The following is a 23090-nucleotide window of genomic DNA, read 5'->3' as shown; positions in this document are numbered from 1 at the left end:
TTTGGTCATTGCAGCGTCGTACGCCTTATAAAAGGCTGGGAGGAAGTCCTCCTTTAAAACGTGGGTTATGTGCGCCCGTATTAGACCTTCGATTTCTTTACCGTACGCCCGTTTCAGAGGTCCAAAGCACCCAACATCGAGAGGCTGGAGCTTATGCGACGAGTGAGCAGGCATACAGAGCGTTACGATATTCTGTTCCTTGCAGTAGAGCTCGAAATCGACTGAATGGTGGCTCTCGTGGCCGTCGAGGATAAGGAGGCGGTGGGTACCCTTCGTACGACTCTTTGTATGGAAATCAAAGTGTTTTACCCATTCTAGGCCTCTCTCGTTCGTCGTCCAACCGTTTTCTGAAAGCGCGATTACCCAGTTGGCCGGTAGAGGGCTATTCGCGGTCCAGGAGTCGAGGTGGACCTTCCCGGCGAAGATGATATACGGCGGGATTAAATAGCCGTACGACGCGATGCCCTGGATTACTGTAACCCATTCCTGATTCCCTTGTTGTACGGCTCTTGGCCTCCCGCGTCGATCGGAGGTCGTAACGACGGTTTCGGCGGAGATTTTACCCATCGCGAAGCCCGTTTCGTCGAAGTTATAGATATCGTCATCGTGGATCCCGTATTTCGCGATTATGTTTTGTACGAGCTCAAACCACGCGCGATACGCGTCCGGATCCTCGCAGAGGACCCTCTGGTAGTCGATTCTTCGATTTAAACGCGTACGGAGCTCAGGTCGTCGTCGTACGAAGTTTGCGGCCCAGTTCGTTCCGACGCGTGGCGCGTCGCGTACGCGGAGGAGTCGATCCGCCATTTCTCGAACACCACTAAGCCGCGGCGGAAACGATCGCGAATCTAGGTCGATTACGTATTGTACGATACTGTCCTCTTCGTACGAGGTCAATTTCTGGTTACGTGGTCGGGTATCGCCTTTCGCAGAGCGGCCGTGGTATCGTTGTTGTAGTGTTGTACGTGATACCTTATATATCGATGCAGCCTTTCGTACGCTTAATTTAGGGTCTGATTGAAGCGCATTTAGCGCGAGAATGATCTCTGATTCAATTGATTGTCGTGGCATACTTATTCGTGGAGAAATTAAGGAAAGAAGAGGAGTAATTGAGAATTGCAGGAATATGACCCGGTCGCTTGTGTGACCCGCTTGCTTGTGGATTACGTTACCCTTTCACAATCACACGGCGTTATAATTTCATTTTGTCACAACAGGTGGTCTCGACAATGGGCTTCACCAGGCGTTAGGTTGTTTGCCTGATATGGCCGTGGTCTATCTTGTACACTCACATTCCCGGTCATCTCTTCTCTGTATTTTGGTCCCATGGGACCCGCACAAAACGTCCTCGACAATCTTGGAACTTCTATGGTCTTCATATCTCAGTCTCGCCGAGACAGGCGATACATCCTTTGCACCACTGTTCGCCTTTCCTTCCTGTCTTGTCTTTACCATATACTATAATGCTTTTACTAGTGGAGGTTGATGAAATGAAATCACATGGGGGACGGACTTCTGCCAATATTTAGACGCGGAGCGAGCGAGCCGGGCGGTACTCATCTGAGGCAGGCGAATTAAGGGGCTGTTTTAGATTATTATTATTTTGGAAACTGTACACACAAAAACGGAATGAAGCAATGGAAAAAGATTTTGAAACATTACACTGCCTCCACCAGACGCAAGATTGCCCAACGTTCTGTTCCTGTCCGGCGGCGAGCTTGTGTGACCAATCAATTGAAGCCTTCGTCTCGCTTGTTGCTGGGTGCTCTTGTCCTTCTACACTCCTTCAGCCTTTGTCAACCAAGTGACTCTCGCTCTCATTTGCTGGTCTTTTTGGGCTGCAGCAAGTCGGCCAAGAATCTTGGTTAACGGCATGTGTGTGTGTCTACGCGTAAAGGAAGCCCGGGCGGGGATTCTGCTCTGGAACGTCTCGGTGGTGGACCACTGCGGTGCAGCAGCATGTTGTTGATCCATTTAGTTTCCCGGGGGGGGGGGGGGGGGGGGGGGGGGGCCGGAGGCTCAGCATAACTGGAATGTCAGGTGCGATGTGTGCGTGCGTGTGTGTGTGCACATCACGTATTATTGTACCTTGTTCTCCACGATGGCCGCCGCATGGGATGTTCTCAAGGTTGGCTCGGATTCACAAAGGCACCCACCCATCCGATTCAAGGACCTAATTAGCTTCACAAAGGTCCTCGAGCTGCCCTGCTGCTAATTGACGCGCGCAGACTTTCCCGCGAATTATACTAGTTACTCGTACAGGACGACAAGGACATTGCCGGGCGAGTATTACTCGGCATGTTGTCATTTCATTGTGCGCAGCCGAAAATGTGCTGTCTTTTTGCAGCGTGAAAGCCAAAATGAAGTTACGTTAAACGTGGTAGTTGGCTCACAACAATCCCCGAAACCAACCTCGAGCCCATCCCAGCCAGGTGACGTCTTGGCCCGCTTGTGCTTGTGAGGCCAGGGTGCTGGATCTTGAGCCCCTCGGAGCAGAGGCTTTGCTCTCTGGGTTGGATGGCGTGGCGGCAATGTAGGCCACTTCAAGGTCAAACTTGCCTTGCTGGTCGCCGAAAAAGCTAAGCATACACACGGGGTTAGCATGGTTTGATGTATGCGCGCGCGCGAGGGAGCATATTTGAGAGCCTCAGCAGCCTCCGGGGGAGAGTCCGATAATCGCCACGCCTTCTTCACCAGGCAAGCGTCGCCCAACATTCGGTTTGTCGGGAGGAGAGAGAGAGAGAGACAGAGACGCACCTTCTCATCCATGATGCTCAACCGCTTGATACCAGTCAAGTCCAGAGGATCGGCGTCGGGCATTGCCTTGCCGCAGTACGTTGGCTTGAAGTCGGCCCATGAAATACGCAGCTCACTCTGCTCGCCGACGAAGTCGTACTCCCAGCTGACGGTGCTCTGCTCCCTGCCATCCGGTCTCTTGGGGAGGATCTCGTCCTTGAGAATCAGCGTGTACTTCTTGCCATCTCCGTTGACGATCTTGATGGACAGGCCAGAGTACGGCGAAAGGTCCCAGGACTTGGAGTCGGCCGTGCGCTGGGATGCGAAGCCTGCGCCGCCGAGGGCAGTGATGTCTAGGTTGCCAAAGAAGCGGGCGTTCTGGTGCGTGGCGTCACTCCCTGACGGCGACGCGGCTTCGAGATGGCTCTGGCTCTTGCCGCCGCGGACGCGGTCGTCAGAGGCATGCCATGAGTCGAAATCCCACGAGCTGCAGGGAAGGGCAAAGTGATGAGGTCATCAAAGGTCAGCGCTGGGCAGCTACAATTGGCATGTGCGGAACGGCCAGGGCAGGAAAGAACTGACCAGGTGCCGCCGAACAGATAATGGAGGGACTCGCTGCCTTGCATCGACATGGCGCAGGGAGCAACTGGGCCCAAAGGGACGTGGTTGATGGGAATGGCTGCCGAGGGCTTTGCTGTCGTGTGAATCTGGCTGGCGCCATCGTTGTAGATGTGGGGCAGAGCGCTGAGGTTTGTTACCACTTGAGGCGAGCTAGGCTAGGCGTGGGATAATTAGCCGGAATGCTGCTGCATCTTGACATGTCGTCGTCCTCTGCTGCTGGCGTCATGGCCTCGGCCAGCCCGCGTGCTTGTGTCGTTTCGCTTGTCGATAATGGACGCAGGCAGCTCTCGTGCTGCATGTCGCGTCTTTCATCTCGCGAAAAAGCAGACGGAACCAACAGGATCAGTAACGGCTATTCAAGGTGCTGACGCTAGCACGTGGGCGCCGTTGACAGCAGCCGCCAACACGCCACGGAACGGACGGCCCAGGGCCAAATAGCCATCTGACTGCAGCAGCGAGGCCTGGCCCAGCCCTCACACAGCAAAAGATGGGCAGCCAAGGGCCAGGGTCGAGACCGGGGCCAAGACCAGGCAGGACCTGGACCAGGAGAGCCCGTGCCAATCTCTCTCGCTCGGGTACGGCTACCGCCAATTGTCACCCCTCACTGCTGCCTGGCGGTTGCCTGCCTGAGGCACAAGTGTGTCGCCCACTCGGGGACCTACCTCGTTACCCTCGACCAATCACAGCACCCGAGCCGTATTCCGACGTAATTGATCGACTCTAGCGCAAGCACCGTTCTGCACATACAGTACACACTGCACAATCCCCAGAGGCTTCATCTGCCCGGCTTCCTCGGCCCCGAGTAGGTACGCACGTACGTCACTGGCGGCCGCGGATGATGGGTGCAGCACCACGCAGACCGGCCTGGCCAAGGAACGCCCTCGGAGCTCCCGGGCCATCATTAACACCGGCGGCTTTTGGCTTTTGTGGGCGGCGTTTAGATGACCCCGGCCAAGTACTGCATACTGTACCTGCGAGAGGCTGCTTTGCTCGCTGACAAAGTCGCACATCAACATCATGACCAACGAGATGACCATAGCTGAAATGTGTAGTCGCGCGACGAGGGGACGCTTGTTTAGTGCGCGGCTAAGTAATGTTTGCCTTCACTCATACTAATTTTGAGCACAACCGTTATATGACCGAGGAGGACCGAGCACATCTATCTAGCTTTTCTTCCAGTGCTTTCACCGCTTCGGCCAAGACTGCCGGCATACTCAAAAACGGGCAGTGTCCGGCTTTCAGGGTAGTGGTATGGAGGTTTGAACCCAGTAGGGACGCCATATGCTTCTGATGTCCAATTGGCAGCGCGTTGTCGTCCTCACAGTAAATATATGCACAGGGAGTCAAGCCGGTGGCCCATGGCTCATAGTTGCTGGCCTGAGTGAAGAGTGATAGTGCCGTATGAGTCATCTTCCCCGCTCATTTCGTCTGTCCTTCTCTGTCCAGGTCATTGAAAGCAACCGAGGCCACCAGGCTTGGCTTTCCAAAGACCTTCTCGCCCTGTCAAGCATCGGCCATTAAGGACTACCCCAAGAAATAATTGAAAAAGGTCGGGGTACTCTATGATACTCACCTGCACGTCCATCCAAGGGAGAGGCTGGCCTCCAAGCAAGTCCATGAGGCTTTCACCCTTCCGCACTAAGAAGGCAGCTAGGTATATCAAGCCCACGACGTTGTCCTGTCCGGCAACTGCATTGCTGCTTATGAGACCGCCCGACGAGTGCGCAACCACAAGAGCTTTCCTTCCCTCATTCGCCAGCGACCTCAAAGCCTGCTGTACGGCTGCAATGTCATCATGTAGATCTGGAGGCGGATCTCTGGCGCTACCGACCGTTGGCAACGACACGCAGAAAGCTCCGAATCCCAGGGTGTTAAGTTCATGAACGAAAGCATCGTGGCAGACAGGCTTCAGCCACGCGCCAGGTACGATGACAATGACGGGTTTTGGCATGGTGTCCACTTTCTGGTCAGAAGCTGTGGCACGTCCGCGAACATGAGTACCGGCCTACTCGTAGTGGCAGGCACTGAAGCTTGCACTGATAGCGTGTACAGTACAGTACTGTAATATATGGTGAAATGCATAAAGACTCTCCTTGGGCACTCCATCAGCGCTGCGACTGCAACTTTGTTTGTGCTTAAAGACTCAATTTGTTTAGTGCCATATTGCGGCTGTCACAAACCCCCTCCCCTTGTGGAATACGATGGTTTCGGAGAAGTCGGCCCAAAAGTCTTGGCACTGCATCATTCTCGCTCGATTGTAGCGTGCCTCGAATCAAGCCCTATTCATCGATTTCGTTCGGAAAGGGCATCTAACCGACGTTGTCAGCACACATTATTATTGTCTATCGTTCCCGTAAGTCTGTTGCTTTGCATTCAGCCGTCGCTGATCGCACCCGCGCATGAATTGGGGAGGGTCACATGGCGTACCATATGCCATCTCTACGAATCACTATCCTTAAGGGGGCGAAAGAATGACGGGCCAACACGAGTTTTGCCTAGTAATGAGCTAGAATGAGCGACCGGAATGAGATATGGAGCAATGGATGACAATCCCGATGTGGGTAGTCTAGCAACGTTTGCGCAATCCGCGCCCGTCCTCGCTCGATAGAGGTGATGCAAAAAATGGGTGGAGGTGTGCCTACGTGGCTAAAGCGCCACAGCGTTGACCCTCGGAGCCGTGGTCCCCTGAGTCATGCAATAAAGACTGTGACATGATTTTCCATCCATTGGCATTGAGCCGAAGCACAGCTCCAAGACTCACAGTGTTCAAATATCTGTCCTTTTCTCCCAAATGAGCACGCGACATTTCAAGTCCTTGCGGCTTCGCATTTACCTTCTTCAAAGGGCAACGATGGAGCAGCTCAGCAATCTGCACGAAAAGGCTCCTGGGACGATTCCCTTACAACGCGGGCACTGCTTCAATGCGGCCGGTACTCGGTTGTACTACTGCTGGGCTAAGATACAGAAGGTCTTTTAGATGTCCGGGCCAAGTATTGTCACTCCGAACCACGGCTCGCGAATTTGTGTTGCAACTGATGCAAGACATGGTTGACCTATTGATAGTCCGCCACTGTGCAGAAGAGCGCCCCACCCGCCACCGGCATTATCAGAACTTCACATCTCGAGAACGAGGATAATAGGGAGCACAGGTCTGGGAAGATATTCAAAGCCACGGGATCGGCGGTTAATATGCCTCGCAGACCATCGCGACGAAGAAGAGGCCGATAACCTGCGCACCTGGACCTTTGGTCTCAGTGGGCAGTAAATCTCCCCCAGCAGGTATCCCGACCATGCATGATCTCTTGCATTCGCTTGTCTCTTAGCATTCTGGGGTGTGTGGAAAGAGATCACACCGTAAAGCGGGCTTGGCCAATTGTTGCAATTATGACTGCAGGTATGTACGAAATTACTCACCAGCGATTTTACTGGGACAGTAGCGAGTGGGAATAGCTCTAAACTCCTGGTGAAATGCTCTGATTATGCCACGCAGGAACCAATTATCTCCTTTCATTCTGCAGCTTTTCTTTATGGATAGACTACCCGTGGTAAAGTCATATATTTCGAAATCCGCGATGTCTGTGGGGGCTGGGGGAGTGGTTGTCATGTTCCCCGGGCAGAAAGTCAAGCGAAAAGGAGAGGATATAAAAATAGAAAATGGTTGCCATAATCCATTCCAAAATGGCACCGAGGTCATAGTCGGATCGGTCCTGTGCCGCAATAAACATGGTGCCGAGTATCGCTTCAACGGTGAAGAGGAATGCTTTCGTGCAAAAGGAAAGACGCAGGATCCCATTTCGGCATTGATCTATCCAGGACTATTAGTCAAGTTCATAAACTCGCAGTCCTGTCTTACCTAGTCGGTAATATTCCCAGGAGACGAAAATGCCTGAAGAGAGGTATCCGAAGATAAAAAGTACTAGAAACGCAGTGTGCAGTCTTGGGAAGTGGGAAATATCAAATCCCGCGAGGCAACATAGCGCGACGCTGCCTGCCGAGACAAGTAGCACGGCCAATGACGTAGGAACCTTTTGACGCAGCACAGTCTCGAATGGACCACACGTTCTCCATCTGTCAGAAATGAAGGCGATGTTGAAAAGAGTTGAGGAGCTTATCGAGCCGGCGATGAAAAGTGGCTTCAGCCTATGGGCCGCTACATCCGAAATGTACGCTATACTCTGGTTCGGCTGCATGGTGTCGTACCGCATCCGGCCACTGTGAATATCCCATTCGAGGAACAATAACAGAAGTGTTGTGAAGCCGATACATGCCGAAGATAGTGGAAGTAACTGTTTTTACGTAAGTCTCCATGGCAAAACACGCTGGCAGGGATGACGAACCCAAAATTTCATAGTGTCTTTTGAATTTGCGACTTCAAATCTGGTGAAACGTGTTGAAGGCGGGACGAGACTGGCAGTCTTGCGGTGATGGATATGCACACGACCTTCACGAAGATGAGCGCATTCTGGACGAGTGCGTACCCGCTTTACCATGTAGATTAGCCCGGTCTTGTTTGTCTTGAGGGGCCATGTTCCTGCTTATGTTACACAAATCAGCCCACATTGGCTCATAGATGCATTTGTAGCACCCATCGGTAGATGGGATTGTCCCGGCTCTCCTTTGCAACACCCCTGCTTTAGTATGCCTGTAAGTGTCTAATGCTATGTACTGCTTGCACCTTTCAACTCATTCAAAATGGTCTCCAGTCGCCTCGACAAGGCACATGACATTGAGGCGAAGCCCTTTCTCCCCACTCAAGTAGTGCTGATCGGAGCGAGCATTGGATCAGGTCATACCTCTGCTGGCCTAGAGCTTCAGCGGCGGCTTGAAAATGATGGCATCAGCACCGAATACCACGATATCGTCGACGCCTTACCCCTTTTGATCAGAGTCATGCTTAGAGACTTATATGCGCCTCTGGCCACCTTCGCCCCTTCACTCTTCAGCTGACTTATGTTGGCTTGGGGGGTGGAGTCCTCGTGGATGATACGCATGCTACTGTGGACCGCTTCGGATCGCCGAGTCCTGGGGTGGATGCGGGATAAGCAAGCCATTATTACGACACACGCCATTGCCACCCAGATTGCTGGCAGGCTCGGAATTCGAGTCAAGCATAACGTGCCAATTGCGTCGTATCATTGTGATGCAGGAATACATCCGCTAATGCTGTACCGTCTCACCAGCCTGAATCTCGTACCGGCATATGTCGCAGCACTGGCGTGTAGGAGGTATGGGCATGATGCCACAGTCATAGGCCCTCTGGTCGGGCCACGGCTTAGAATGCCCGTCTCGGACACCGAGTGCTTCAAACTAAAGAAAAGCCTGGGGCTCTGCTCCGCATCCCCCGTCACCCTGTTAGTAGCTGGATCGCTGGGGATTGGCAAAATCGTCGAAACTGTAGAAGACATCCTAGAGGAATTGGCTACAGCCCGGCTTCTGGTTCTTAGCGGGAGGAATGCGGGTTTACGGAAGCGCCTACGTCCATACTCGCAGCTGGTCGATCTGGGCTGGCGGGAAGATATCGCCGAGCTAATCGCCATCTCCCATGTCATAGTGCACAATGCTGGCAGGATAGCAATCTGGGAGGCAATGATGTCTGGCCTGCCCACCGTCACGTATATTCCGCTACCGGGCCATGGCAGGGCGAATGCTCTAGCCCTCGAGGAGGGTGGTATCTCGCCCTGGCCCTGCGATCGTTCTGATCTCGGCCTGACGCTAAAGCGCCTCTTAGCAAGTGGAAGAGGAGGAATCCGATCAGACTGCGACACGATCGTGAGCAGATATATTTCTCGAATGACTAGCTTCGCATCCTATGAAGGACGGTGACCATAGCGCGGGCAGCGGACTTTGCTTTAGAGCGTATGTTAATGGCTACTTCAGACGTTCGCTCACTCGATCCATCCCGAGTGCACATGAACTTGATGGTTACGATAAAGCAAATTTGTTCGTCAGGCTGGCCAAGGGGGAGGAACCTCAAGAATCAAATTGGCATAAGTCCAAATTGGTGACATGGCAGTCACGCAAGCGATGACATTGACGCAATTCCAAGAGCAAGTGGGCATCGCAAATGGATAATGAAAACCGTTCTCCCGCACTCTTCCCAGCAAATCCATCTCAGGCACTGGCCGTAGTATTTGGCGAGCTAGTGATGCGCTAGGTCCCCCCCAGGCCCAGCTATATGTCGTCCCATCAGCTCATCAGTGCTCTAGTCCGCAATGAGGGACGAAGGGAAGTGATTGTCCGTGTCTGCCTTGAGCGTGGCGGAGTTGTGGCGTCCTGCACTCGATCCAACACCACAAGGGTGAGTTGTGGATTTTTGCTCTGGCAAGGCTGCCTTGTAGTTGGGCAAAAAAAAGGGTCCTACCTCTCTTCATGTTACTTGATTGCTCGCCCGTCTTGGAAGCGTCATCAGACCTTGAGCATCATCGAGACCGCTGCATTTTCTACGACACTCATGATGTACACTGAAATAGGGCTCCGAGAAGCTCAGGCATCTTTGTCAGCAGTTCTATTTTACAGGAGCCTTTTCAGCATCTTCACCCTTATACTAGACTCGATGGGCTCGGCCATCCCTGAAAACCAACGGAGAATGCCCGGCCATGCTATACTTGGGTCGAGGACTAGCGAACTGGTAGCGAACTGGATGTTTTAGAAGTGGCTTACGGACTGGCCCTGTTTTTCGAATGGCTTCACTTTATATTCAGCTACTATTTCGCGGCTAGGTTCGTTATCATCGACGTCTTAAACGCCATCGCAATGACGACCATCGCTGCCACCATCTGGGGGTCGAGACGACAACTCCTGGCGTTTCACCACCCCTTCACCTTCGTGTTGATGATTTTCTACCAGAGTCTCACACTTATCCGGCTTCTCTTAGAAGACCAAGATATCCCCATTGGGTTCATGGCCCTGCTTGTCTTCACGACCACAGAAGCCTGGATCCTTCTCTTGATCATAACGGGCGATTGGATATCGCTCCGGCGTCGTTTTATGGAAGAGAGATCGAAAAGGCATAGCCGTCGTGGTGTGCGAAATAGAGATGGCTTCTGTTGAGATCGACAGGAGATATTTACTGCATCTTGAAACTCGACGGGGCTAATTCGCGCATGTCCACCCGTTCGGGCCCGATGTTTTCTCAAAGAGATACAGCCTGGAAGGAAGGGCACAAAACATCCATCACTAAATACTGAAACTATCTACGATTTGCTCCTCATTGTCATGCTATGGATGGACTCATGAGCAGGCTTCAATGCCACAAGCGTGGACCGGGCCCACTCCATGCTATTGGAAGCCCGTAGGATCAGATCGCCGCCGACAGCCGCCGGCACACGAATGAATGAACCGTGCGGTCCGTTGCTGGCACATGCTCTGCCCCCGGCAAGGCATGGACGGGGCAGCCCTGGCGCAGGCGATGCCGATGCAGTTCTCGCGCCGATGGATGTTGCAGAAGTGGAAGGCACCGGGTCGGGCCACCATCATCATCGAGTCGAGAAACCGCGACACAGTCGATACATTGATCAGAGTGTTCTGGTGTTCCCTCCCTCTCATCGTGCCTCCATCGCCGCTCTTGGTTGTTTCGGCACTTGCAAGCGCAGCACCCGCCCCTGCTCCGCAGGCCGACAGCATCGACCAGGCTACCGCCGCAGCCGTGTCGGCGGCCATCGCGGCCGTCACTAATGCCCCGGCACGGTCAGCCACCGCAGTCGGCACAGGTACTTCTGACACCACCGTGTCCGTCGCCGGCGTAGTCAGTGTCTCCGGTGACTTAGGACTCGACGATATTTTGGCACAAGCCCTCGGTGTCTCCAATCGGCCAAAGAACCGGCAATGCTGGTCCCTAGGTTTGGATATCAATTCTGACTACGAGAAAAGGACGCCGGACGGCAGAGTCCGGAAGGTAATCCGTGTCACTAACTGTTGTTGCTGCTGCCGTCAAGAAGCTAATGCCGACTCCGTTTCCAAACAGTTGCCGTGGACCATTGAGCAGACTTAAGACTGGAAGGGCCCTGATGGCGTGGTGAAGCCCCCCGTTGTGCTCGTCAAAGGCCAGTTTCCCGGGCCCATGCTCCGGGACAGTTGAGGCGATACCTTGCGGGGAAATGTCACCAACAAGCTTTCCAGCCAGGGCCGGGCATCCACTGGCACAGCATACGCATGCTGAATGACAACATTAACGATGGTGCACCCGGCATTGCCGAGTGCCCGACTAAGCCCGGCGCCGTCTAAGACCTGTACCTCCCGGGATGCGACAATGGCGCCAGCGAACGGGTGGCTGGTGCTGGCGGGCTTCACCGACAACCCAAGCGCGTGGCTCATGCACTGCCATATCGCGTGGCACGCTGAGGGCGGGATTGGGCGTCGACTTCCTGGAGCGGGCAGACGCACAAAAGGGCCTGATCAACAGCCAACGCCCTGGGCCAATACAGGCAACAGTGCCAGTAGTGGGTCGCGCATGCTTAGGCAACCGGATTGCAGCAGCCACGTTTAGGGGAGTGAAAGATTTGGTTGTTTGATGGGCAGTAACAGGAGGGCTTGCCGGCGTGGGCTCGGCGTCACTGGCAGGGAGGACCGTGAAGTGTGAACAATGACCGTGAATGATGACTCTGTTGTCGCGGGTGCTCCCGAGGGCCGCTGGAATCTTACGTTAGCTGAGGCCGATTTCTGGTAGGGCCGTCGGGAATAGAATGAGCTCCCACCAACGTTGTTGGTCGCGAATCTTGGGTCTTGCTGGGCAAACTTGTTGAAGAGCGTCGTCGTCGTCGTCGTTGTTGATTGGCTCTTATTTGGCGTTTGCCCCGTTTGTGCCCAGTTCTCGCGCCTTCCGGGGTCCGTCTTGAAGCAGCAGCGACTGTCCGCCCACTACCGCAGTGTGCAAATGTTGCTGTCCACTATATCATAATTGATATAAAGCGAGGCAGCCGATAAGCAGCAGCCCAGCACTCACATGTAGATTCCTCGTGCTCTTAATAGTCGAGAGTGCTCTGCGCCAAATGCACAGTAGTTAATCCTGGTCACGAGCATGGACCGTCAAGGTTGATTGCTCCCCAGCGGGGGATTGCATCCTGCCCTGTGGTCCAGGCGGTAACGCGCCTGATCCGTTTCAATGTGAAGAGAACGAAGAGGAAGAAACTGTGGGCCGACCGGACTAGATATCGTTTTTTCCGTGTCTCGGACTACATTGTTTTACACGACGAGTCTTGCCTTCAGATCTCTCCCCGCTGTAGCAGCCGCCACGAGAACACCGGCGCGTACAGTGTGACGTAGACGCGACTTTGTGTCCACACACTGTGGGCAGAGATGCCCGGACCAACGCTCCCAAAGGCAGCCGTCATTGCCAGTCCAGCTAGAGGGGCCCTCTGCTCGCTTCCTCTCGCGTGGCCCAGTTGTGTTGCGCCGATTCACCTCGGCTGCGCATCGAGTCGCATCTGCTTCCGCGCCCACTGCACCTCCAGTCAGTCCTCCGCCGCCTCTTTCGCGGATTCGAATTCCGCGTCAGCATTGGCACACGCACAAACACCCCTCCTGCCTCCCGCGTCCCAATTGCGCAAGACCGCGCCTCCGTCCACTTTGTCGCACCACCGCCCACCGCTGAGCTACTCCATCCTCAGTCCGGCATCCATCTCTCAAGCGCTCGGCCGACTATGTCGTCCTTATTTTCAAGCCTGGGTACCACGATATCCAAGGCACTCTCCCCTAAGAAACCCAAGCCAGAAGAGCCCTCTGACAAGATGGTTCCCAGCTCAGATTCTGAACGGCGCGGCCAGAAACGCAAGTCAGACATTTATGATGTCACAGACGACATAGAAGGTGTGCCTCCCTCTTTTGCTTAGGAGCGACCGGTAATGCGGGTGCAGTGACTGACAGCGAGATGCCTCCCCTGGCAGACGAGCGCGCAGCCAGCACTCCCAAGAGCGGCAGGGCGCCCCGATCAATTCGTCCAGGATCCGTGACAGCCAGCGGTAGCAAGATTAGTAGGTTGCAAAACCCTTGCGCCGCGCGCGCGCGCGGGCGGCGACCCGTGTTACTGACCTCGTATCCCAGAGCGTCGCTACCGCCTAAGCGCAGCCCAGAATGACATTTCACGAGACGTCGATCCTCGCGTAGATGCGCCCGCAAACCTCGAGCGCGCGTTCGCTCCTGATGCCGTGCGCCTGCAACAACCAGACCTGCACGATCATGGCTCGGTCATTGCTGCTGTCCCGGTAGCCGACATGGGCGGAACCGCCGGTGAGTAGACTCTTGAGCTGCCCCGTGACTTTCCTATCAGACGGTCGTCTGACCCGCCGCTGCGCGACACTGCAGATCTCTTTAGCCCGCCGATAAACGAAAAGACCGAAGTGCCCAGCTCGAGCCCCGTGAACTCACATCTCCCACCGAAAGAGGCAGGACCTAAGTCACCAGCAGCTCCCGAGGCGGCGCAAGAAAGTGTCAAGGCGGAAGCCGGAGGAGAGGCGGAAATTACAGAGGTGCAGGCGCTCCTTGACCACAAGATGCTAGAAGATGACAGCGTAGACTTGCTGGTTCACTGGGCGGGCGAGCGCGCAGAGGAGTCCACCTGGGAGCCAGAGCAGGAGATCCAGGACGGTGCGAGTGAGCTGCTTTACAGCTACTGGAAGAAGGCTGGAGGCCGGACGGAGACCCTCTTCCAGACCATGACCGAGGTATATCACGTCTTCCGCATTCTCAACCGCGAAAAGAAGCCCCGCGGCGGCTTCGTGCTCGAGGTCCAGTGGGTCGGCTATCCCGCCACAAAGGGCAACACGAGCTGGGAGGGCGAAGCCAAGCTCGAGCAGATCGCGCCCGACTTGTTGAAGGAGTACTGGGATAGTGTTGGTGGCCGCCAAAAGTTCCTCGCTAAACGGGGGCGAACCAAGAAGAATTGATGAGGGAAATTTATGACAACAAACCAGCGACGTATGGTAGATACGATGTGGTGAACAAGAGGACGACGCAGACTTGGCCCCAGCAACATCTCGGGTCACCTGCTCGGAACGTTCAGCGGGGTCAGGCAGTCAGAAGAACCTATGCAGGTCCAGTCTTGAAGTGCGCACCCTGCAAGAGGGCGAATCTGAGCCGACGTCCCTAGGTCCTTCGCAACTAACAGTGCACCGAAGGCGAGAGGCAGACTAGAGGTGATCGGCGCTGCCAGCCAAAGATTACTTAGTCTTCCCACCCCCAGACAATAGGCACTTCGCTAGCCATCAAAGAAACATCTTTTCCCTGAATCCTCAATTCTGTCCCCGTTCACAAACGAGTTTTCTTTGATCTTTTGGCCGCACGCTCATGCCTCCGGTCATCATACCTCTACAGGGGGTCCTCGATAGTGCGGATTATATGAGACCGGGCCAGAATCCGCTATATCGAGGAATCCGCACAAGCGAAATGGGGTTCAATATGAGGGTATTCCCGGTCGTATTATCTAAGCAAAGAAGCTACGGATGTCGCCCTGTACTAGTTGAGGCTGCGCAGTAAGTCTGATTTGCCGTTCGTGCTTATCTAGGCGGAGGAGGAGGTCGCTGTCGCTGCCGCTCTGCATCTCATATAGGCGGACTACCTGAAGTGCCTCGATAACCTCACTTAGAGTAACCTTTGGTATATCCACGACACCTTTATCGTCATTATCATTACTTTCCTCCTTAACGAATAGGTGGAGGATCTACTCCTTAATATGCGTTAATATATCCTGAACGAGCTCTTTAGCTGGATTGAGGAAGTTCGCGATATCTATGGCGTTGTGGATAAAAGCGGCGGAGCGTAGGTACTAGATGTCTCTTACGATATCCGCCTTTGGGTTATCGATAACCTCACTTATGGAAGGTTAACCCTAGGAGGTGTCTGCTAGTTCAGCTGCTTTCAAGGCTTTCTTAAAGCATTTAGTAATAGTTTCTTGCTTCATATTAATCTGCTATGCTTAAACACCCTAGCGAAGAGCAGTTAGAACGTTTATTATATCGTAGGGATGTCTGCCGGCGTCGTACTCCTTTACTATATAGCGCACCTATTGTCCTGGGGCGGATGAGGGTTCTCCTGATCGGGGACAAACAACCACCACGACCGAAGGGAGTTCACCGCTTGCCAGTTTCGGCGGTGTTTCCGGCGAGGTTCACTCTGGCCCTGGGCCAGAGTGAGGGCATTCCCAGATAAGGGGCCAAAGCAGATTTTCGACGGGGGAGCCAGCCACATCAACAACGCCCTGTTGATGCGACACTTGTGAGGGAATCTCTGATCATGGCATTGTCAGTCAATTGCGTACAAGAACGGGTGCAGAAGCGTAGGAATTCAATGGGGTGGAAAAATCAAGTCGGATTGGTGAAGCTGAGTGATGAAAAAAATGTCTGGCTCCGTGCTATGAAAAACGTCACGATGGCTTCAAGCCTTAAGTAGTACTGTACAAATATGCCCCTGATCAGTCTATCCCGCACTGCCCTGACACACTATTCCCTCCGCTAGAGTGCCTTCTAGCTACTAATGATGCCCTAGTCTAAGGGCTGGAATTTTGCGGTGGAATTGGTAGCCAGCTATATAATGACGGTATTCTGGAGGGGGAACATACTGCCTGCTATCTGTCTAATAGTAGATTCATATATAGAAAAGTTATCCAGTAGTAGAGCGACCTTCCGGCCGGCTATTCTACTGTTAAACTAGCGAAGCCACTCCTTAAAGAGATAGCTAGTCATCCAGGCCTTCTTATTTAAGCGCTAAGTAAGGCCCAGTACTGCTATATTAACATATGTAGCAGCGAAGGCACGGGGCCTTTTTGTAGTACCGATAAACCACAGCGGGAGACGGTCCGTTCCAGACGTATTATAGCAGAAATAGGCTGTGATTCTAGCCTTCTCTTTCTTCCTTCTAGGGAGCGCCCTTATAGACTAGGAACGGTTAGGAATCCGCTTCTAATAGAGCCTTGTTTCGTCGTAATTGTAAATGTTATTGTTGTGAAACTTGTCGAGTATACTACGGATTGCCCCTATCTCGGCCTCCGCGTTTAGGGGTATACTGCCTACTTCGCTATGTTAGGTTCGGTCTACAATACCCCTCCTCTACTAGAACCGCCATAGCCAGCTATTACTAAATTAAGGCTGTGGGAGGTCCTTATATTAAGGTATCGCGTACCAGAATCTCTCAGCCTAAAAACGTAGGGTATCGAAGTTAATGGTGACCTCTAACTCGGCGCGCTATACCTAAAGGAACAGGGCCTCCTCAAGTTCCGGCCACTTCTTAAGACAACGACGTTTCGAGGTTTCAGTGCGAAGGGAGGTGACAAGCTTCTCAAGATAGGTAAAGCAACAACTAAGGATATCGGAAACGGAGGAGGTCGAGATAGGGCGCTTAAATTAACGCTCAAACCAGGCTTTCAGCTCGAGGTTGGAGAGGTTGGGGTGGGCGACGCGGTACTCTCGGAGAGCCACTTTTTGGGCGAGGGTAATAGCCTAGCGAGGCATCTTGGGAGGCTAAACTACGTTAAGTCTATTTCGTTATAGCGGATTTTGTATGGGGACGGCTTCAGAATCGGTGCGGATTAGCGAGTAACGAGGAATTGCGGATTTTGGGTGGTGTTTTGATTTCAGACGCGTCCCCGATCCGCAATATCGAGGAATCCGCACTAGCGAGATCCGCAATATCGAGGACCCCCTGTATTCGTCAAGCCCACGTCAGCAGCCATGAAACCCACGGCCCCCGATACCGCCCCAGCCTTTGACGGTAGCAACTGGGAAGACCTGACGAGGCTTGAGGCACTCGCGAAAGTGCGACGACTTGTTGAAAAGTCAGCAGGCACGAATACGAGGAATGCTGGAGGAAACTCACACACCCCATCGCAAACACTGTCACCACCCTGGCCCACTGGGATGAGTCACGCGACGCCGATCTCTACACCGATGGCAGCAAGACCGACAAAATAATATCCATTTCTGCCCCAGGACGCCAACCTTGCCTCGCCTTTCAACGCCTCGTCAACTAGAAGGAGCAGGGCGGCCGATGCGTCTGAGACGTGCGCCTTGCTCATGACGTTTAGACCGTTGTTCACGGTGAACGGCCGCCCGTGTGACATCACAGCGCGGAGATACTGCTCGAACACTTTGCTATGAGGCGTATTAATCCCTCGACCCTCGCCGTACATGACAAGGTAGGGAAACGAGGGCACATTTGGACCGCAGCTCCTCAGCCCGATGCACGATCTTCTGCTCGATCCTGGCATGCAGTCGTTCGGGGTGGAAGTCGAGGATCTCGCCTGTCTGGTCGACATCGCTGTACGTCCGGGGGTCCACCTGACCAAGAGGCGCAGACGGGTTGATGAGAGTCGCGGTGCCAGTTACGTGCAAGTACGTTGACCCTGTGTGTTTGGCAACACCCTCCAGGAGAGCCAATGACATGACCTCGTCGTCCGAATTTGCGATCTGGACCACTACATCTGCGGCTTCACCTTCAGCGGCAAGGAGTTCTTGAAGCTCTGAAGACGCCACTACGTAGTGGACGCCAGGGAACTGGGATTTCAGCGTGCGAGCTTGTTCAGGAGAGCGGACGAGAGCCCGGACTAGATAGTCTGGTCGTTCGTGCTGGAGCAGGGCGAGGAAGTCTCCTCCAACCCAGCCCGCGACATCGGTGATAAAGATGCGGGGGGCCATGCTGTCTACTTGTTTTAAAACTTGCGGGAGTGCGATAAGCGCAAACAAATTGATCTGATGGTGGCGGGGATCGAACTTATGTGCCTTGTGGGGATAGCTAGACGCGGCCAAACTTCTGCCCGGATTATCTTCACATGCACCAATCATGTCATTCAGAGCGATACGATAAATACGAGATGCATGAACTGGAGGAGAAGGGTATGTTTACATATATTCCCATGATTGCCAACGCCCGGGATCATTTGGATCAAATGCAGCAAGTTCGTTACCCACTTTAGTCTAACGTACTCCAGGCCTTTACCACAAACAATGTCTCATCAACGGGCCATCCAGATAAAGGCGGCCGGCAAGGCAGAACTCGTCACGGACGCACCGCTCCCCGAGCTTCGCGATGACCATATCCTCGTCAAGACCGCCGCAGTGGCGCTGAACCCGACCGACTGGAAGCACATTGATTTTCTCGCGAGCCCCGGGGCTATCGTGGGCTGCGATTACAGCGGAACGGTGCAAGCGGTTGGGGCTGCGGTCCGGAATGGATTCAAACCAGGTGATCGAGTAATGGGCATGATCCACGGGAGTGAGCTTGAACTCTTTGTAGGGGGCGGTCTCGTAAGCTAACTACGGACCAACCACGGTCTCAAGGTAATCACTCCAACCACCAAGACGGCGGATTTGCGGAATACGTCACCGCCAAGGGAGACACGCAGATGAGGATCCCAGTCGGCATGTCATTCGAGGCGGCTGCGACGCTCGGCGCAGGCATCATCACGTTGGGTCAGGCATTGTACCAGTCTCTCGGACTGCCGCTTCCCGACGAGCCTGCAAAGGCGGCATTCCCTGTCCTGATCTACGGCGGGAGCACCGCAACCGGGAGTCTAGCGATCCAATTCGCAAAGCTGTAAGTTCTTGAACTAGAGTCAGTGTCCACTGCTTCGATTTGCGTTTGTTGATCGATAGAAATAATTAGGTCCGGCTTAGAAGTCGTCACGACCTGCTCGCCTCGACACAACGACTTTGTTCGCGGCGTAGGCGCAGACCACGTGTTCGACTACAACTCGCCGCAGTGTGCTGCAGACATCCAGAAAGCAACCGATAACCAGCTCCAGTTCGCATTTGATACTGTCGCGACCGAGGATACGGCCAAGATCTGCGTGGATGCGTTTGGGACTGGCGGCGGCAAGTATACCTCGCTAAGCCCCATTCCAAAGCTGCAGCGCGACGACGTTGTCAACCTCAACACCATGGCCTTTACTGCTGTCGGAGAAGCGTTCCATATCGGAGACCTGAGCGTTCCGGCAGTGCCGGAGGAGTACGCATTCGCCGTCAAGTTTGTTAGGCTTGCCCAGGAGCTTTTGACGCAGGGAAGGATAAAGGCCCATCCGTTTGAAGTGCGAGACGGTGGTCTGGAGGGAGCGTTGAGCGGGTTGCAGGAGATGCGCGAGGGGAAGATATCTGGAAAGAAGCTTGTGTATAAGTTGAACTAGTACTCCGTGAGGCTATCATATATCGTGGCGGCCAAAGCCCTCCTCTCCCTAGTCAGGCGTCACGGCACTGACAATCCCCGTGAGCAAAATTCACAGCCCAAACCCACCACCAACCCCTGGTTTCGGAACCATCCCAGGCGTCTACTGTTCAGGACCCTGCTGGCCAGATGACGCGGATATGCTGTGCATGTTTTGATTTAACTATGCAGGATTATTGGGCTGACGCTGCTGTTCCTGCGGGCTGGTGCGGTCCCGGGGGATTTGGCTCTGAGATCGGCCTAGGAATTGGGCGCCAGCTGTTCGCTGGCCAGAACCAGCGTGGAACGATTGCTTTTGCATGGCTACCCGAGCAGATTCATCGTAGGGCAGCTGAGAAGACTGCTGTGGCTGCATATCCGGAACATTGGTACCGTTGTGATCCCGCAGGCAATGATATTATGGGGCGATTACGGTAAGGCCATAAGCAGTGGTTAGGGTGTGGGAGGCTTGGGGCTTCCCAAGCAGTACAGGGTGATGGCGGCCATTACGGCTAACATAGTGAATGGCGGCCACTACATGACTAGTCCCTAAGTTCGTCCCCGCTTAAGGTGTCTCCTTGGCACCTGGGCGTGTTGAGACGCGACGGGCATGCAGGCCTTGAGTCGATGCAACGCCGCTGGCAGTCTTTCACCACAGTTATGCCCGTAGATGACGTTCAGAAGCATGGCCTGTACTAGCCAAACCGGTGTATGCCCTGAAGAATCTGGGCCTTGGGCACCCGGCTCGGTGATGGGAGTCCTCCCGAAGTCGGCTTTACGGACGTCGACCTTTCGGCGTTCCTCGAGATATAGTTTTGGGTGCTAGGCAGATTCTTGCAATGTTCAGGGAGCTTGTCGGAATTGGCCTGATATTGAGGGTGAAAGCGGCGAGCCTGCACTGGAAAAGGAATACTTTCGACCTCCAAAACTGGAGCACTGCGAAAGGGCTGACAAGATAGCAGCTCTTGTAGTATCGGTGATGGTGCTTGCGGGAGACGGCGCATGGTGTACTCCATTCATAGATATAGGGGTCTCTGGCTCGGTCCAGAGTATAATGCCTGTTTGAGATTTTGTGCGCCGAGTCCAGGCATGACCGAAGGACTGAGGGAACTCATTGACGGCGGAGGCGTTGAAAAGTAGACATCATACATCATCTTCTGGGATGGAGGTTGAGGTGAAACGGGGGCACCATTGAGGAGATCGGGGAAGGCATTGGCATTTATATCCACGCTGAACGGGTTGTTCATCTGCGGCGGTCCCATAACCGCCGGGTCCCACATGGAGCTGGTGGCAGCGGCGGTCACCGCGGGTTGGTTTGAACCATCGAGCATCACGTCACTCATACCGCTTTGGCTGGTCGTGCTCATGGCAGACGGAGAGGAACCATCCACGGCATTTTCATTTGCATTGTTGAATGACATGCCCTGCTCAAGCCCAGTTAACCCGAGCTTGGGGGCTACCAATGCACCACAACCTGTACCATGGTTTTGGGGGTACGTCGAATATCATGGGCCAGCGCGGTTCAAACCACGGGCTGCCAAAGTTGGAGACTCACGGGGCCAATAGCATGGACTTCGGGGCTGCCTTGCGCACCGCTCCCCCATTAGCCTTCGGACAACCCGATTTCGACTTTGAGGGCCTGCTCTTTGGCCACTCTGCCAATACGATCAACTCTAACGCATTGCACTACAGTGAATCGCCTCACTCTATGGCTATGGACTCCGCGTCTCCCCTTGGCAACGGCATGGCCGACATGAGTGCTACCCAACCTTTGGATGAGAACTTTGACTGTGACGGACGACTGAGGCGTTGGCTGCCGCGATCATCTGCATAGCAGTACCGTCTACATGGCTGATGGTGTTTGCCCTCGGCCGCATAGAAGTGTTGGTGGCAGCAGAGGCGTTGGCATTGGCAACGCTGTTCTTGCGAGCACGGCTCTGGCCGGCAGCAGCACTGCTGGTGCTCTCCCTACGGTTTCTAGGCCGGGAGGAGGGCGTGGTAGTCTGGTGGAGCTTCTGCTGGTGCAGCAGAAGCAGATCCCGTCGGGCAAAGCATCTTGTGCACTCGGGACACTCGAAGGGCTTCTCCTTGGTATGGGATCTCTCGTGGCGTTTCAGATGCTCGAGGCGGGCAAAGGAACGCTGACAAGTCGCGCACACATGGGGACGAGGCTTGTCGGTCTTCGGCGGCGGGAAGTTGGCGGGAGCCTTGGTGGTATTGACCGTAATCGTGGAAGCTAAAAAAGAGGAAATACAGTCAGTTTCAGCAGTGAGCACGACGTCGACGGTGTCTTTGGTCGATCGAGAGTTCGTAGGAGGGAGTGATGGAGGGTCAGGGCCTCATACCAGATTCGTCGCTGCCAGCAGTACTCCCGGTCGCTGCGGCGGGCGGCGTGGAATTCGACATGACGACCTAGATTTGTAGAGCTACACTGAAGTCCTGCTCGATGGCACGATCGCGACGAAGGCAGCGGTCAAACAGCAAGACGACAAATGGAGCGAGAGTTGGTCGTCGAGATGCAGCCCGCGAATATGGGACGGTGGGCAGTGGGCTTTGGTGGGGAGGAATGCAGCCCAGCCAGCAACGAGAGAGAGAAGAGGAAAGGCGCTGAGAGTCCACCGTCTGTGCCGCCTGTCGCATGCTACTGACGACTCTGAACAAGAAAACAAATTCTCGTACAACGGAGTCTAGAGCAAAACTGGCGGTCCTTTTCCAACAGAAAACCTCTCTGTCGAAGCAATTGCTTGCCGGAACAGCAGAAGGTTCAGCAACTGAATTGGCTTGGGGATTGGTGGTGCGCAACCATTGCAGGAGCAACGAAGGCTAAACGACTGCAGCGCACTTACTCACTACGCAGCGTAGTGACCCAAAGGTTTGCCAGAGGGCGCCTGCGAGCGCTGTGTCGACACCAAAGCTCCCAGCTCTGGGGTCTCCAGCCAGTGGAACGGTCCCGCAACCTCGTACGGACCAGCACCGTACATTGCGGCCACTTGATTGAGCCACGGGCGACCTGCAGCATGGGTACCCTCTACTTAGCTCCCCTTTGTCCGACGGGTTTCTTGCCTAAAGCAGGGACACGACTATGGGGTCTTGGGTAAAGCCCGGGGCAATCATGGTGCAGAGGTTCGTGGCTGGTCCGCCTCTGATTGGGTACATCCGACAGGGACCCCATAATTGCAGTCACGAGATCAGGCCATTCCCAGCATGTACTGTGGGCCGCGGCGGCGCGTACCCTCTTAGAAGCCTAGGGGATCTACGGAGTACTTGCGTAACTGTTCCCTATCCCACGGCAGGGTTCATTTCGCTTTCTTGCATCACTCTCTGCCCTTCGCCTCCTCTAGCCGGGGGCTCGTTCTGCTGCCTTACTTGTCTGACCTTCCAGAAGCCTGTGAGATCTCGGTCTGTTCGGTACTGCTGAACCAGTGCTGAGTTATACTTGGGTTTTTGGGTCAAATTCCGAGCAAGCTGGTTGGCTGTGGGGACTCGAGCCGTTTCTGCCCTCAGATGACGAGTTTGAGACTTGAGACGCGCTCACGTTAATTTACACACGTAGAGATGGAGGAGATGGAAACTATCAAACCGTTCACGCTGGCACCGTGGGAGAAGAAGGA

General features: G+C 54.3%; 9 protein-coding genes across 9 annotated transcripts; 4 read left to right on the top strand and 5 right to left on the bottom strand.

Moving 5' to 3' along the window:
• Nucleotides 1–2109: 2109 nt before the first annotated feature.
• B0I36DRAFT_341814 (complex I intermediate-associated protein 30-domain-containing protein) lies at nt 2110–3799 on the bottom strand (the record flags this gene model as incomplete). The annotated part of the gene is made up of 4 exons (XM_046156038.1): nt 2110–2579; nt 2758–3223; nt 3319–3512; nt 3779–3799. 4 exons carry the CDS (start codon nt 3797–3799, stop codon nt 2550–2552), a joined length of 711 nt encoding a protein of 236 aa, XP_046004165.1. The 3' UTR covers nt 2110–2549.
• Nucleotides 3800–4410: 611 nt separating this feature from the next.
• On the bottom strand, nt 4411–5312 carry B0I36DRAFT_401348 (Alpha/beta hydrolase fold-1). Its single transcript, XM_046161701.1, has 3 exons — nt 4931–5312; nt 4819–4857; nt 4411–4767 (listed from the first exon to the last, which is right to left on the bottom strand). Exons 1-3 carry the CDS (start codon nt 5306–5308, stop codon nt 4489–4491), a joined length of 696 nt encoding a protein of 231 aa, XP_046004164.1. The 5' UTR covers nt 5309–5312; the 3' UTR covers nt 4411–4488.
• A 1596-nt stretch (nt 5313–6908) lies between these two features.
• Nucleotides 6909–7643, bottom strand: B0I36DRAFT_257525 (Frag1/DRAM/Sfk1; the record flags this gene model as incomplete). Its single annotated transcript, XM_046151023.1, has 2 exons — nt 6909–7162; nt 7211–7643. Coding segments are annotated over 2 exons (687 nt in total), but the record flags the coding sequence as incomplete, so codon positions are not given.
• A 2989-nt stretch (nt 7644–10632) lies between these two features.
• On the top strand, nt 10633–11077 carry B0I36DRAFT_341813 (uncharacterized protein; the record flags this gene model as incomplete). The annotated part of the gene is made up of 1 exon (XM_046156037.1): nt 10633–11077. The coding sequence occupies one exon, from the start codon at nt 10633–10635 to the stop codon at nt 11029–11031; it is 399 nt and encodes a 132-aa protein (XP_046004162.1). The 3' UTR covers nt 11032–11077.
• Nucleotides 11056–12147, top strand: B0I36DRAFT_341812 (uncharacterized protein). Its single transcript, XM_046156036.1, is given in 3 exon segments — nt 11056–11552; nt 11566–11842; nt 11846–12147. The coding sequence occupies 2 exon segments, from the start codon at nt 11509–11511 to the stop codon at nt 11840–11842; spliced, it is 321 nt and encodes a 106-aa protein (XP_046004161.1). The 5' UTR covers nt 11056–11508; the 3' UTR covers nt 11846–12147.
• Nucleotides 12148–12724: 577 nt separating this feature from the next.
• On the top strand, nt 12725–14437 carry B0I36DRAFT_57840 (uncharacterized protein). The gene is made up of 4 exons (XM_046163049.1): nt 12725–13161; nt 13239–13325; nt 13396–13581; nt 13657–14437. Exons 1-4 carry the CDS (start codon nt 12996–12998, stop codon nt 14235–14237), a joined length of 1020 nt encoding a protein of 339 aa, XP_046004160.1. The 5' UTR covers nt 12725–12995; the 3' UTR covers nt 14238–14437.
• Nucleotides 14438–17286: 2849 nt separating this feature from the next.
• Nucleotides 17287–18049, bottom strand: B0I36DRAFT_341805 (uncharacterized protein). The gene has a single exon (XM_046156035.1). The coding sequence runs from the start codon at nt 17976–17978 to the stop codon at nt 17448–17450; it is 531 nt and encodes a 176-aa protein (XP_046004159.1). The 5' UTR covers nt 17979–18049; the 3' UTR covers nt 17287–17447.
• A 238-nt stretch (nt 18050–18287) lies between these two features.
• On the top strand, nt 18288–19462 carry B0I36DRAFT_356542 (chaperonin 10-like protein; the record flags this gene model as incomplete). The annotated part of the gene is made up of 3 exons (XM_046157646.1): nt 18288–18555; nt 18621–18876; nt 18946–19462. 3 exons carry the CDS (start codon nt 18288–18290, stop codon nt 19460–19462), a joined length of 1041 nt encoding a protein of 346 aa, XP_046004158.1.
• Nucleotides 19463–21142: 1680 nt separating this feature from the next.
• On the bottom strand, nt 21143–22001 carry B0I36DRAFT_57817 (uncharacterized protein). Its single transcript, XM_046163048.1, has 2 exons — nt 21825–22001; nt 21143–21715 (listed from the first exon to the last, which is right to left on the bottom strand). The coding sequence occupies exons 1-2, from the start codon at nt 21883–21885 to the stop codon at nt 21240–21242; spliced, it is 537 nt and encodes a 178-aa protein (XP_046004157.1). The 5' UTR covers nt 21886–22001; the 3' UTR covers nt 21143–21239.
• Nucleotides 22002–23090: the final 1089 nt, after the last annotated feature.

Source organism: Microdochium trichocladiopsis (assembly GCF_020744255.1).
Source record: "Microdochium trichocladiopsis strain MPI-CAGE-CH-0230 chromosome Unknown B0I36scaffold_17, whole genome shotgun sequence".
Lineage (NCBI taxonomy): Eukaryota > Fungi > Ascomycota > Sordariomycetes > Xylariales > Microdochiaceae > Microdochium > Microdochium trichocladiopsis.
Note: the sequence above shows the minus strand (reverse complement) of the source record. Positions and strands in the feature narration are given on the sequence as shown.

Bases quoted from the DNA above. Each gene is read 5' to 3' on its own strand.
- B0I36DRAFT_57840 (XM_046163049.1), top strand. From the start codon at position 12,996: ATGTCGTCCTTATTTTCAAGCCTGGGTACCACGATATCCAAGGCACTC. The intron at 13,162-13,238 runs GTGTGCCTCCCT...CTCCCCTGGCAG, and splicing joins TGTCACAGACGACATAGAAG to ACGAGCGCGCAGCCAGCACT. The intron at 13,326-13,395 runs GTAGGTTGCAAA...CTCGTATCCCAG, and splicing joins AGCCAGCGGTAGCAAGATTA to AGCGTCGCTACCGCCTAAGC.
- B0I36DRAFT_341805 (XM_046156035.1), bottom strand. From the start codon at position 17,978: ATGGCCCCCCGCATCTTTATCACCGATGTCGCGGGCTGGGTTGGAGGA.
- B0I36DRAFT_341812 (XM_046156036.1), top strand. From the start codon at position 11,509: ATGCTGAATGACAACATTAACGATGGTGCACCCGGCATTGCCGA.
- B0I36DRAFT_57817 (XM_046163048.1), bottom strand. From the start codon at position 21,885: ATGTCGAATTCCACGCCGCCCGCCGCAGCGACCGGGAGTACTGCTGGC. The intron at 21,716-21,824 runs GTATGAGGCCCT...CCTCTTTTTTAG, and splicing joins TGCTGGCAGCGACGAATCTG to CTTCCACGATTACGGTCAAT.
- B0I36DRAFT_401348 (XM_046161701.1), bottom strand. From the start codon at position 5,308: ATGCCAAAACCCGTCATTGTCATCGTACCTGGCGCGTGGCTGAAGCCT. The intron at 4,858-4,930 runs GTGAGTATCATA...GATGCTTGACAG, and splicing joins TCCCTTGGATGGACGTGCAG to GGCGAGAAGGTCTTTGGAAA. The intron at 4,768-4,818 runs GTTGCTTTCAAT...TGAGCGGGGAAG, and splicing joins AGCCAAGCCTGGTGGCCTCG to ATGACTCATACGGCACTATC.